A 13,431-nucleotide genomic window follows, 5' to 3' on the forward strand; every position below is an offset into this window, starting at 1 on the left:
TTCCAAAATATATCCCTGATTTGTCCTCTGCTCTCCATCTCCATTGCCTCCTCCTAGTTTAAGCCACAATTGCTATTTCCCGAGCCTATTCCAGTAGGCTCCTAATTGGCTTTCCTGCTACCACTTTTGCCCTGTTTCAGTTTATGATTTCTCCATGTAATTAAAATAACATCCTTCCTCACTATGTTCCTGGCCTTCTTCAGGTCTTTGGACATTTCAAGCTCCTTCCCCTACTTGGACCTTTGATCTAGCTGCTCCTTACTTCCTGGGAAACTCATTTCCAAAATATTTGAATGGCTGGCTCATTTTTGTCATTCAGATCCCAGCTCAAATGTCTCCTGGAAGATGTGTTCATTGATAACAGTCTCTCCTATTACCTTGTTTCATTTTCTTTTTGGACTTTTTACTAACTCAAATTATTCATTTATTAATTTACTTATTTTTTCTCACTAATTTTCCATTTCTCTTTCCTAGAACAGAAACTGGGATCTTGGCTGCTCTCTGTATCTCCCGTGCCTAGAATGGTGTCTGGCCTACTGCAGGTAGGAAATATTTGTTGACCGAGCAAGATGAGGATAATGAGGACAAGTATCAGTTCACAAAGAGAGAAGCATGGCAAAACAAACAAACAAACAAAAACAGATTCTAGACTCTGTTTTAAGTTGTACATTTGATTTTCCCAACCTTATACTCCATCCTAAGGTAACAAAAAAGCTGCCACACTACCTCAAAGGAGGATGTAAAATAAGCTCCAGTACTCTTTGCTTCCTTCCACACATCCTACAGTTTCAAAAGTAGGAGGTAAAAAAAAATAAGTAGTAACAAATAACAACATAAAAAGTCAGAACTCAGCAGCTGCATAAGCTTACATACTATATTTTAAAGGAAAATAAAACATAGTCTTGTAAAAAATTCCCTTAGAATCAGCACAAGTTTGGGCATAAAATTCCTAAGCAAACATTTGGTTCATGTCTAATAAAATCATTTTAGCAAAAAACATCCAAACCGTGAGAGAAAACACAAGATCATAAATGTAACTGAAGTTCAAGCTCAGGGAACCGAAATATCAGCAAGTCGATTTCTTTTCTTTATTTGGTCTTTCACATTTGGTTAAATGGAGGAACCAGTTTTAGTCCCCAGATACCTTCTTTTGAAAAGGACTTCCATATTTATACCTTAGTAAACCAAAAGCATACAGACAGCTTTACCCAAATCAAGCACTAAGTGCAAAAGAGGATCTTTCAAGAGACAAATAACAAGGCTGATAAATTTCCTTTTTATAATTTGTGAGATACAATGGTCCAACATGTCTAAACAAAAACTTCATTCAGAGCATTTTGAGAACTATATTCTTGTCAGGATTTTGAGCTGGTCTTAACCTGAACAGTGGTGACAGAGATTAGTTTGCTTATTTCTCCCATCTCAGCACTCAGTATAATTGGTGACATTACTGATTATTGTGAGAATTACTCTAAGAACTCAGTCCTAAGAGCCATATTCCTCTTGCTTGACAGGGATCACGATAACTGACAAATACAAAGGAATTGTCCTTGCCAATTTTTAAAAAGATACTTTCCTTCCATAATTCTGGCAAGATACCCACCCAAAGACAAATTTAGAAACAGGATTCTGCAATTCAGAGGTTGACTCCAGGGGAGCTATATACGGCGGCCTAGTGGAGGCAATGTAGCAAGTCGGAAGAGCCTGATGTTTGTATATTTCAACGATGGCTTTTGAGATTGAAGTGAATGGACAGTGAGATAGAGGATTGAAGAAGGAAAGCTGGCAGATGGTAAAGAGTAGAAGGTGGATGACTAATGTTTAGGCTCATCTCTGTCTCGTGCTGCTGCTGTGAATCCCTCAATGTCTCCTGGCCTGCTCATGTGGACTATGACCCTCCATGAAGCAATCCAGTTAACCTTGAACTTTTACCAAGAATCTGAAACTCCTTCTAAACATCAGGGAACTGCTGGGACTAGTTCTTTTGACATCAGGTTGGCAGCCGCTAAACCTAGTACACCTTTATATCTGTTGGTTATTGCCTATAGAATAAACCCTTGAGAGGCAATCTTGTTTTTTTCTTGTACTCTAACTTTCTAAGTGCTTTTTGCTTCTGAACCCCCTAGTACTTTACTGACTGAACCCCCTAGTACTTTACTGGCTTTCAAATCTAATCACTGCACCCTTAGGCTATGAAACAAAACCACGGCCTCAACCCATTCTCAGAACCCTATTCTTTTCTCCAGGTCTTTAATGAAATTTGTCTCTCCCTCAAATCTGTTTCTGTGTAGGCTTTTCCATTCTTTCAAATTTGGGAGATGGGGTCTGCAACATTTATCTTCTGTTTTCCACTATGAATTCCTACTAATCTTAGGCTCATAGCATCTCCTCTCCTTGACTCAGCTTCATTTGTTGAAGACATTGGCTCACACTTCTCCCCTCCACTCTGCTACTTCAGCATCCATGGGAACAGCCATAGCTTGAGGAACTTAGTTCCTTGACCTTCCATGGCAAAGTCCTTCACTTCAGTCCCCACTTCTGTGGGCACACTGGGGACATTCTCAACACCTGGAATTGCTCCACTTCTGAAATCACAGAGACAATACCCTCACTCCTTCACATTGTGTTTTGAGAGTTAGTTTCTCCCACTATGTCACCCTCTCTGAGACCCTCTCCATTCCATTCCCTTTCTCCGTATTTAACAGTCCTTTCTTCCTCTACTCATTATTTTAGTTTCTGTGATTTTTTATTTCAACTTCACTCTTATCAGATTCTTCATTCTCTTGCTCTGTTCTCCTGTTATACCAGCCTGGGAAAGACACTATGTGTTTGTCTTTTCTGAACCTAAGTCTGGTCTGTTGAAGACCTTTGGAGAGAGGTGCAGAGCCAAGTGGATTGTCGCTGATTCAGAAGCTTCAATTTCAGCTGAACTTTTCCTCTATTTCTTTAATCACTTTTGTTCTCTCTCCATTTCTGCCACATAGTTATTGAAACTTCTTCCTCCTCAAATTTTTGACTATCCCCTGCCTCCTACCTTTCCTTTCATTCTTGGAAGGTGATTTTGCTTTCTATACCACAGAGAAAATAAAATTCATTTTCTTTGGGGGGGAGGAATGTCCCCAACTACACACAAGCAAGCTTTAAACACCCATATTTCCACTCATCCTTCCTCCTCCTTCCTTTTACGAAGTGTTCTTACAAGATCTCTCCATCTGAAATTACTCCTATCTCCTTTTACTTTTTTCTCTATCTTCATCTTCTCCTTTCCTGTTTGCATTTAAACACAAACAAAACTTTCCTATTTGAAAAAATATAGTGCCTCTCTCCCTGAATCCTTTCAGTCCCCAGTCTCTCTCTCTTGTTCATAACCTAAACTTTCTGAAGATTGTCTATTCTGGTGGTCTCCCTCCTTTCACTCTTCAGCCTCTGGAATCTGGCCCCAAATCCTCCCACTGCATTGTACTGAAACTCCTTTGCCACGTTCACCAATGACTTATTTGGCACTCTATCCAATGGATACTTTTAAATCCTTAGATTACATATTGTCAGAAGCTTTTGATACTGTTCTCTATATTCTTTTTCCTGAAATATTGTTTTTCTTGGTTTCTATGATTCTATACTCTGAGTTCCCTGTTATCTCTAGCTAAATTGTTCTCAGTTTTCTTTGCACGATCCCCCTCTATCCAGTTCATAAAGATTGGTAGTGTTTAGGTTTTAGTTTTTTCCTTACTAGGTTCCTTGCTGTTCTGTCCCTACACACTTCTCAAACCATTTCATGTATGTTCATGGATTCAGATGTTATTTATATGTTAGCCTCAGATCCATGTCCTTAGCCCAGGAATTATCTTCTGAACTCTGACCAATATGTGCAATGTCTACCAGCCATATACATACTTCCATGTCCTATAGCTATCTCACACTCAACGTGCCCAATGCTGGACTCATCACTTCCTCTGTAAAGCCTGTTTATTCTTTTCCTTTTTCTTACTCAGTGAATAATACCACCATCCATTCAGGTATCCAAAGCAGTAAAATGATCCTCAACCTACTTTTACCGTAAACATCTACTTCTTAATGAAGTCATTTCCCGCATATCTCTTGAATGTATCTGCTCCATTCCTACTGTTATTGGCTCAGTTCCAGCCATCCTCATCCCTCACTGTACTCTTGTAATAGTCTTCTAACAGGTCTCTCTGTTACCGCCAGTCCCACCTACCTCCTATCCTTCTACCATGCTGATATTAGGGTGATTTTTGTAAAATGGGAATATGGTCCTGTCATTTTTCCTTCTTTATTTTTGGCTTCAGTTTTCCTCCTCTTATTTTAAGGATATTTATAACAAATTTCTAAAATTATGGTAAAACATATATAACATAAAATTTACCATTCTAATCACTGTCAAGTGTACGATTCAGCGGCATGAAGTCCATTCACATTGTGGTGCAACCATCACCACCATTCATCTTCAAATTTTTTTTCATCTTGCATAATTGAAACTCCGTACCCATTAAACATTAATTCCCTCATTCCCTTTCTTGGCCCTCCCTCTTCCAGTCCTTGGTAACCACCATTCTAATTTCTTTCTTTATACATTTGGTTACTCTACCTATCTCAGATGAGTGGAATCATACAGTATCTTTTTTCTTTTGTGACTGGCCAATTTCAGTTGTCATAATGTCTTCAAGTTTTATCCATGTTGTAGCAGATGTAGAGATGTGGCAATGTGTCAGAATTTTCTTCCTTTTAAAAAGGCTGAATATATATGTTACATTTTATTTATGCATTTGTCTATCAAGGGACATTTGGGTTGCTTCACCTTTTGACTATTGTGTATAATGCTGCTATAAATATGAGCATATATATATGTTTGTGTCCCAGCTTTCACTTCTTTGGGTTTGTACCAGAAGTGGAATTGTTGGATCATAAGGTATTTCTATTTTAATTTTTGGAGGAACTGCCATACTGTTTTCCATACCAGCTGCACCATTTTACATTCTCACCAGTGGTGCACAAGAGTTCCAATTTCTCTACATCCTCATTAACACTTGTTAATATTCTGTACATTAATCCTTCATCAGATTTGCAAATATTTGCTTCCATTCTGTGGATTTTTTTTTTTTTTTTGAGATGGAGTCTCACTCTATTGCCCAGGCTGGAATGCAGTGGCACAATCTCAGCTCACTGCAACCTCCCCCTCCTGGGTTCATGCCATTCTCCTGCCTCAGCCTCCTGAGTAGCTGGAACTACAGGTGCCCGCCACCGCGCCTGGCTCATTTTTTTTTTTTTTTTTTTTTTGTATTTTTAATAGAGATGGGTTTCACTATGTTAGGCAGAATGGTCTCGATCTGACCTGGTGATCCACCCGCCTCCGCCTTCCAAAGTGCTGGGATTACAGGCGTGAGCCACCGCACCTGGCCTGTGTGGACTGTCTTTTTACTGATGAGAGTATTCTTTGATGCACAAAGGTTTTTTATGCTGATGCAACCGAATTGTCTATTTTTTCCTTGTCGTTTTGGTGTCATGTCCAAGAAATCACTGCCAAATCCAATGTCGTGAAGCGGTTCTTCTAAGTTTTCTTCTAAGAGTTTTATAGTTTAAGACCTTACAGTTACATCTTTGATCAATTTTGAGATAATTTTGTATATGATAATTTTAGGTAAAGGTCCAACTGCATTTCTTACGCATATGGACATTTAGTTTTCCCAGCATCATTGTTGAAAATAAATTGTTAAGGTCACTATAGTTTTGTAGTAAGTTCTGAAATCAAAAAGTGTGAGTACTCCAACTTTGTCCTTTAATTTCAAGACTGTTTTGGCTATTTATGACCACTTGAGGTTCCTCGTTAATTTCAGGATGGAATTCTGCCATTTCTTAGAATAAAACTTTTCAGTGGAGGTCGCTTTTGACATCCAAACTCCTGCCCTTTTATAGGGTCCTTTAAGATCTACCACCTGCTTATCACCTCAGCTTCATCTCTAGACTGGCTCCAATCCCCTTTACCCAAACCTACTCCTCAACCTTTCAGAACCATTTTCACTACTTCCAATAGCTATGCTGTCTTGTCCCAGGTCTTTGTATGTGACCTGCTTTTTGCCTGGTATTCTTCGCCTGGCATTTCTTCTTCCTTCACATTTCAGCTTCCACATCCCTTCCATACCCTCCGTGAGAGAATTAGCTGGTGCTTTATGTTCTACCTGAGGACTGCCATTCCTAGCACCGTCCCCACTACATGCTAAGTGCTTGCTTGGACGCCCCCCTAGCCTGTGGCTAAAGAATTATGTCTTGGTCACATTTGGGCTTAGCGCGCCACTTTTCATGTAGTAAACCATCTGTGAATGTTGGTTTCAAGAACTGTTGGAAGAATTACTGGTATTCTTTCAAAGGATAGTTTTCTAGAGTGTGGGAAGAGTCAACAGCACAGGGGTTGGAAGCACATGAATGACGAAAGGTGTTTACTGGCTCCTGCCTTTGCATGCTTTGTTCGCATTATTCCACTCACCCACATTAGCAATGAAATTTGTAATCATTTCATTCCAGTGTTTCTCCGAGACCTCTGAGGGGTTAAGGCAGCGGTCCCGGGCACCCAGCTCAGTTAGAAGGAGGGTGCGGAAGTGTGAGGATCTACTTCAGTAATCACAGGATACTGGAGGGACCCACCCAGTGTCCTTGGTTGTTCAACGCACACCTTAGACCTCACCACCCTAGCAGAGGCATCCCGGAAAGCTCCTTTTGCGGGAGCGCACGCCAGCTTCCGGGTCCACCCCCAGAAGCAACCGATAACCGGAAATGGAACCTGCGCCGGCCTGTTGCTTAGCAACAAACACTGCCGGGACGCTGGACGGCCCTGGCGCGGAGAGAGCTGAGTCCGCCGGCAGGTCCCGGGGCGCCGCCTCTATGGTTCTAGGGGTTCTGCGGCAGGAGCGACCCAGAAGCGCCAGTGAGGCCAGCGCGTCCTCACAGCCATGAGCAGCGAGCAGGTGAGAGGGCTGCTCTTTGCCAGGCTCGCCGCCGCCGCGACGCTTCCCAGGCGTTTCAGAAGTGGTGGAAGCCAGTCCTGCCCACCGAACTCCCCAGCTGTGACTCCGCGGTGTACAGCTTCCTTCACTCCACTTATGGCCTGGGTTTCTGAGCGCTTTCCGCGAATGCCCTTATACGTTCCTTTCCCAGCTATTCTCCCTTGGTCATCGTAACAACCAAACCTAGCAGCCCAGTGGCGCGCCAGCAGGGGAGCCACAGCCCAGAGCACCCCCAGAATGCTAATAGAGGTGTGCTTGGGTGAGAGGCGGCTCTGCGAGGAGTTGCCGCGGGTTTGGGTTCTAGGGTGGGAATCGAAGCCAATTCCTAGTCGTGTGACTTTGGGCAAATCTCCTAGTCTTTCTAAACCTTAATTCTCCCACCTCTTATGCAGAGCGGGGGAAACACCAGACACCAGAACAACTTTTCTTCTTTCTGAGGTTGTTGCCAATTTCAAATAAGATACCATCCCATACCATAACAGTATTATACTATACATGAAAGGCCTTGGTAAGTGACAAATGGCACTTCTTAAGATGATATTCCATAGTATGTGATAAAAGATGTACTTTGCAGTAGCTGCTTTTCTTTCTCTTTTTTCTTTCTCTTTCCTTTTTCTTCTGTACAAGAATTCTTTCTTCATTGACTTAAGAGCAACTAACAGAAAGAAAGGCAGAACGATGGCCAATCGTCTTAATATCAGCACAGAATGAGAAGATATTAAGCGTGGGCATTATTCTGGCTAACTAGAAAACAACCCTAGCTTTCTACGTAGTGATGAATAAGGAAAAAGACCCTATAAACCTCATGGAAGAAAAGCAGTTGTTTTTAAGCCTGCAAATTTCATTTAGCTTTTAAACAATATTAAACTATAATTATTTCTTTTTAATTGCTTTATAATGCTTTTTTCGGTAGTAGAATTTACTGTGGAAACAGTATTAAGACTGATTTAGTCTCCTATCCATTGAGTTGTACATTACTCACAGAATTATGTGAAGATCCTAATTGGTTAATTAATCAAGTAATTAATACCTGAAATGCCCAAGAAAATTTGATTTGAGCCTTTTTTAAAAAAAAAAAAATAAGTGTAACTTAAGAATTGAGAAATGGACAATTTGATTCATATGCTAAAGTATAATTAGTATTGGTATTAATAATAAAAGAGTAAATGAGCAAGCAAAAAAACAAAGAATTCAGATACAAGTAACCAAAAACACTGAGCAATTGTTTAATACCTATTACTAGTAATTTTTTTCTACGTGATATTAATGTGATCAGATTTTAAAAATAACATTTGTTATCGTCACCATTATTATATATTGAGCAGCTTCTTTGCTTCTTGCCCAAATTTAGTCTTTGGTCAGATCTTGAACCATATCCTACGTTGTTAGAGTTTAAAATACACTTCTATCACGTTTCCAATGGTATTTCTCAATGGCTATTTTTCACAATTCCCCTAACTTACCCATCTACGACTAAAAAAAATCCACTAAAAACCAATCAGCCGTTAAGTTCTAAATTTTACTTCATCTTTATAAAAGTAATGTTGGGAAATGACACCCTAGTCTCTCACTCCCCCTCCTGAAAGGTTGTGATTAATTGAAGAGGCAGCGGGATCTTAAAAGAATGGACATGATTTCCATTTTCCACTTACTATTTTTGAACAGCAGAGGGCCCTCTATCACTGTTTTGGTTGATTTGTAATTTAAAAACTAATCTTGAGACTTTCATTTATGCTAATTTAGAGTGTAGTTTTCCTTTGGAAGGATGAAAGTTTTTATATTTTAACCTAAAACAAACAATGGATTAAACTTTTGGAAATGCCATTTTTTTATGTGACATTTACTTGTATATTCATTCAGTTTGAGAAAGTGAGCAGGTGGTAAAATCATATTTGCTGAAGGAGATTTTAACATATTCATCTCATTAGTGGAAGGTTGAGAGTGACATGGAATTTTTTAGGAATAGCAGTCTGGGCTTTTCTCTTAAATTAGGTATTTAGAAGAAATATAAATCTTTTGCAATTGCTCATTTCATTTTTAAAATGAGTTAAAACTTTAAAAGGCATTTTTAGTATCAGTTGAAAAACTTTCAGAGGTTTAAAAGCACAAATATCCAAAGACCGGGAAGCTCCCCACAGATATACTACAGATTGTGGGCAGAAAAGAGGAAAAGCTGTCGGTCTTTTTCTACCCCAGCACTTTTTCTAGTTATGGAATCAAGTAATTTGTGTTTATACGATTCATGCTCATTCCGTTTTCCTTCATCATGTTTTTAAAGTGTCATTGCTTAAAAAGGGGAAAGAATGAAAAAAGTCAGATATGAGACCAACAGCATAGTGATAACTTTAACAACTCAAACATGCGACAATTGACAACTATATTTAAATCAGTACTACTAAATTTTGAGAGGTTTTTGTTGATTTAACCAGACACATTTATAGATTCTAGTCATTTGATCAGGATAGTTAATATTTGAGCTATACCAGGTTTATGACATCTCTTCCAGTAGTCAAGTAGGTGAAAATCAGCGAAGTAAAAACAAAATGCAAAGCCAGACTATTTAAGGAAGGCCTAGACTCTTTAGCAATTTTAAGTTAGAATGTAAAATTATATTAGTCAGGATCCTAACGGAAGACAGATGGCATACTCAAAAGGACTTACCTGAAGAACAATTATAAAAAGACCATTTGTAGAGGTGTTGGTAAGGTTAAGGGAACCATGAGGGATAAAGAGACACTCAAGGATTAACAGCAGTAGGACAGTAGGATGCCATTACCATGGTTAGGCCTCATTGGTCATTGAAACTGAACATTATTCTCAGACCCTGATGAGTGCTAGATACTTTGAATGATAGCTTCCTGACAGGAGCTGAGGTCTGGAAGAATTCAGCCACTATCAGAACTACAGAGAATAGGAAAGACTGGGAAACAAATATCCTAAACTTTCTGTCCTCCTGCTCTTCAGTCTCCTCCTGGTGACTTTTTTGGTTAATCCCTATCAGAAGTCAGAGGACTGAGGGCACAGATGATGTCCATCTGTAGAATTCAACCTCCCAGGCACAGAGCAGGAAGAAGAGGGTAAAGACTTGATCTGAGGCAGAGTACAACCATCACAGACATTATTATAAATGGATGCAATCTTCATAGACAGTTCCCTGTCCATAAATCAGTTGGATTAACAGTTGTTGAGGTCCTAAGATGAATTTTTCATTTAAAATATTTATACCTAAGAATAAATCTAAAAAAGACATATGACACCCTTATGAAGACTACTACAAAATGTTTCTGAAGGATATGCTCCCAGAATCTGAATAAGTAAAGAAATATATTGTGCTCAAAAGAGAGAAGACTCAGTATTCAATGTGTTCCTGTCATTGTCCTAAAAAGTTTATGCAATGTAGATCCTAAATTTCACATGGTAGGAAAAGATCAAGATTGTTTATGATAATTTTTAAGAACAGTAAAGTGGAGGGAATTGCCCTACAGATTTCAAGACCTATCAGGAATCATAGTAAGTTAGGCAATATAATAATTTTTTTTTTTTTACAGATAACCAATGGAATTAAAGGGACAAAAACAGAGATGCACATATATATTTATGTTATATATACACACACATATATGTGTGTATATATGAGATACATGCCTAAGAATTGTGTGTGTTTGTACTAAAATACATGCCCAAGGAGTTCGCTGAGACATCTTTTGTAATACAGAAACATAGGAAATAAGTTAAATGTTCATTTGCTAGGGAATGGAATGGATACATTGTACTATGCTCACAGAGTACTATACAGCTGTGAAAATCATTGAGAAACGTGTATTAATGGGGATAAATTTCAAAAACGTAATATTAAAAAATAGCATGTTGCAGAAGGATACAAATTGTGTGTGATGGCATTTATATAAAATTAAAAATCATGCAGTAACAATATCTTAGGTTGTTTGACAATCATATGTAGTAATAAGTGTAGTAAAAATTTGCTTAGGAATGATAAACACAAAATTCCAGGATGGCAAAGAATTGGGTTGAAGATACGCAAGTGTTCATGATATTATTTTCTGTATGTTTGAAATATTTCCTAATTTTGAAGAGAATGAGACGTGAGTAAATATAGATAGTGTGCACAGACAATCTTGGTTCAGGAGACAGATAAATTAATTGGGTGATAATTGGAGTGGAAAGCACAATCAAAGAAGGTTTTCCTTTTCTTTTTATTTATTTTTTATTATTTATATATTTATTTTGAGACGGAATCTCGCTGTCACCCAGGCTAGAGTGCAGTGGTGCAATCTTGGCTCACTGCATCCTCCACCTCCTGGGTTCACGCCATTCTCCTGCCTCAGCCTCTTGAGTAGCTGGGACTACAGGTGCCTGCCACTACGCTCAGCTAAGTTTTGTATTTTTAGTAGAGATGGGGTTTCACCATATTGGCCAGGCTGGTCTCAAACTACTGACCTTATGATCCGCCTGCCTCAGCCTCCCAAAGTGCTGTGATTACAGGCATGAGCCACCATACCTGGCCTCTTATAAACATTCTTGGAGCTTCCAGATAGCTGAACAGAAAACCCTGAGCCAGGAGTCATGACAGCCAAACCCAAGCTCAACTACTTTGGTGTCAGGGGCAGGATGGAGTCAGTCCTCTGGCTGCTGGCTGCAGCTGGAATAGAGTTTGAAGAAGAATTTATTGAAACAAGATAATAATATGGAAAGTTGCAGAAGGATAGATGCCTGCTTTTTGGCCAAGTGCCTTTGCTTGAAATTGATGGAATGATGCTGACACCGACTACAGCCATCCTCAGCTACCTTGCTGCTAAGTACAATGTCTGTGGGAAGGACCTGAAGGAGAGAGTCAGGATCAACATGTGTGCTGAGGGCACCCTGGACCTGATGATGATGATGGCACTGGCCCACTGAGGAAAAAGAGGAGAACCTTGCTCAGTCATGAAGAAAGCTAAAACTCGGTACTTGGCCATCTTTGAAAAGATTTTGAAAGAACATGGAGAGGATCTTCTCGTTGGCAACACATTCAATTGGGCAGACATACAACTGTTAGAAGCTGTTTTAATGGTAGAAGAACTCAGTGCTTCTGTTCTTTCTCATTTCCCTCTGCTGAAGGCAGACAGGAATCAGCAACATCTCCAGAATTAAGAAATTCCTGCAACCTGGGAGTCAGAGGAAGCCGCTCCCTGACACCCAATATGTTGAACTAGTTAGAAACATTCTGCAGTTCTAGTGGCAGCAGGTCACATGATGGCAAGAATTAACGATCCAATCGCAGTATCAGCACAGGCCTTCTGTAGTGGATAATAGAAGCAAACTGTAGATCCTAGGAGGAAAGTGTCTAAAAAGAACCAAACTGGTCAGGTGCGGTGACTCATGCCTGTAATCCCAGCACTTTGGGAGGCTGAAGCAGGCAGATCACCTGAGGTCAGCAGTTCGAGACCAGCCTGGCCAACATAGCGAAACCCCATCTCTACTCAAAATACAAAAGTTAGCCGGTGTGGTGGCACACGCCTGTAATCCTAGCTGCTCGGGAGGCTGAGGCAGGAGAATGGCTTGAACCCAGGTGGTGGAGATGGCAGTGAGCCGAGATTACGCCACTGCATTCCAGCCTGGATGACAGAATGAGACTCTGCGTCAAACAAACAAAAAACAAAAACCAAACCATGCTGCCATTAACAGCAGATGCTGATTAAATGTAACATAAAAACAAAAATAAAAATGAACATTCTTTATTTGAATGTTGATGGGAGTTCTGTAGTATAAAGGGAGGCATTGCTAATTCAAGGAAGAAGGGATTATCAGAAAAGCACTGTCTTCAATAAAGTGAAAGGAGATGGAGGGATTGGTCTGTGATCATAGATGCGATGGTGTCCCCAACTGCTTGTAGATGAAGGATAGAAGAACAATAAAGGTGTGATCATAAGTAGGTCTGTAGACTTAGTTACAGGGAGATGGAGGCATTCTCAAGTATTAAAATGATGATGTGTGAGAAACTCTGGAGATAGGTCATTACAAAACTTAGGAGACCAAATTTATTAGAAAGTCTCAAAAGTTTTGAATGTCAGAGATTAGTAATCATGCACTTAAAGTGAATCCAGTGGGACTGGAGATGTGATTTTCCTCGAGCAATATATACCTACTTGGGTACAAGCATAGAGAAGGTAAGTAGTTGAATTCCAATGGGATTATGGTTTAGTTAAGTATGTACCAGAGGGAGTTGAGGGTATTTGATAGGGTGTAGTTGTGACTATGGACTGTAGAATCTAAACTGGGCAAGGAGGAAGAGAAGATAAGAGGGAGACAGATACTGAGAAGGAGCTTTGATATTAGAGGTCTCAATCAAAACAAAGAAATATAGGAGGGCGTCAGATCATACTTGCTGGGAGCAAAGGATGTGGTGATCAGAGAA

At 39.7% G+C, this 13,431-nt stretch overlaps 1 protein-coding gene across 1 annotated transcript in view; it reads left to right on the plus strand.

Moving 5' to 3' along the window:
- Window positions 1-6,837: 6,837 nt before the first annotated feature.
- The window catches only part of DNAH7 (dynein axonemal heavy chain 7), a 341,498-nt gene continuing 334,904 nt past the window's right edge, over window positions 6,838-13,431 (plus strand). Inside the window, exon 1 of the mRNA XM_033230791.1 lies at window positions 6,838-6,977. Within this exon, the coding sequence (XP_033086682.1) occupies window positions 6,963-6,977 (15 nt within the window). The 5' untranslated portion in view covers window positions 6,838-6,962. The remainder of the gene's footprint in view (window positions 6,978-13,431) is intronic.

Source organism: Trachypithecus francoisi, unplaced genomic scaffold (assembly GCF_009764315.1).
Source record: "Trachypithecus francoisi isolate TF-2019V2 unplaced genomic scaffold, Tfra_2.0 Lachesis_group13, whole genome shotgun sequence".
In the NCBI taxonomy this organism is placed as follows: Eukaryota; Metazoa; Chordata; class Mammalia; order Primates; family Cercopithecidae; genus Trachypithecus; species Trachypithecus francoisi.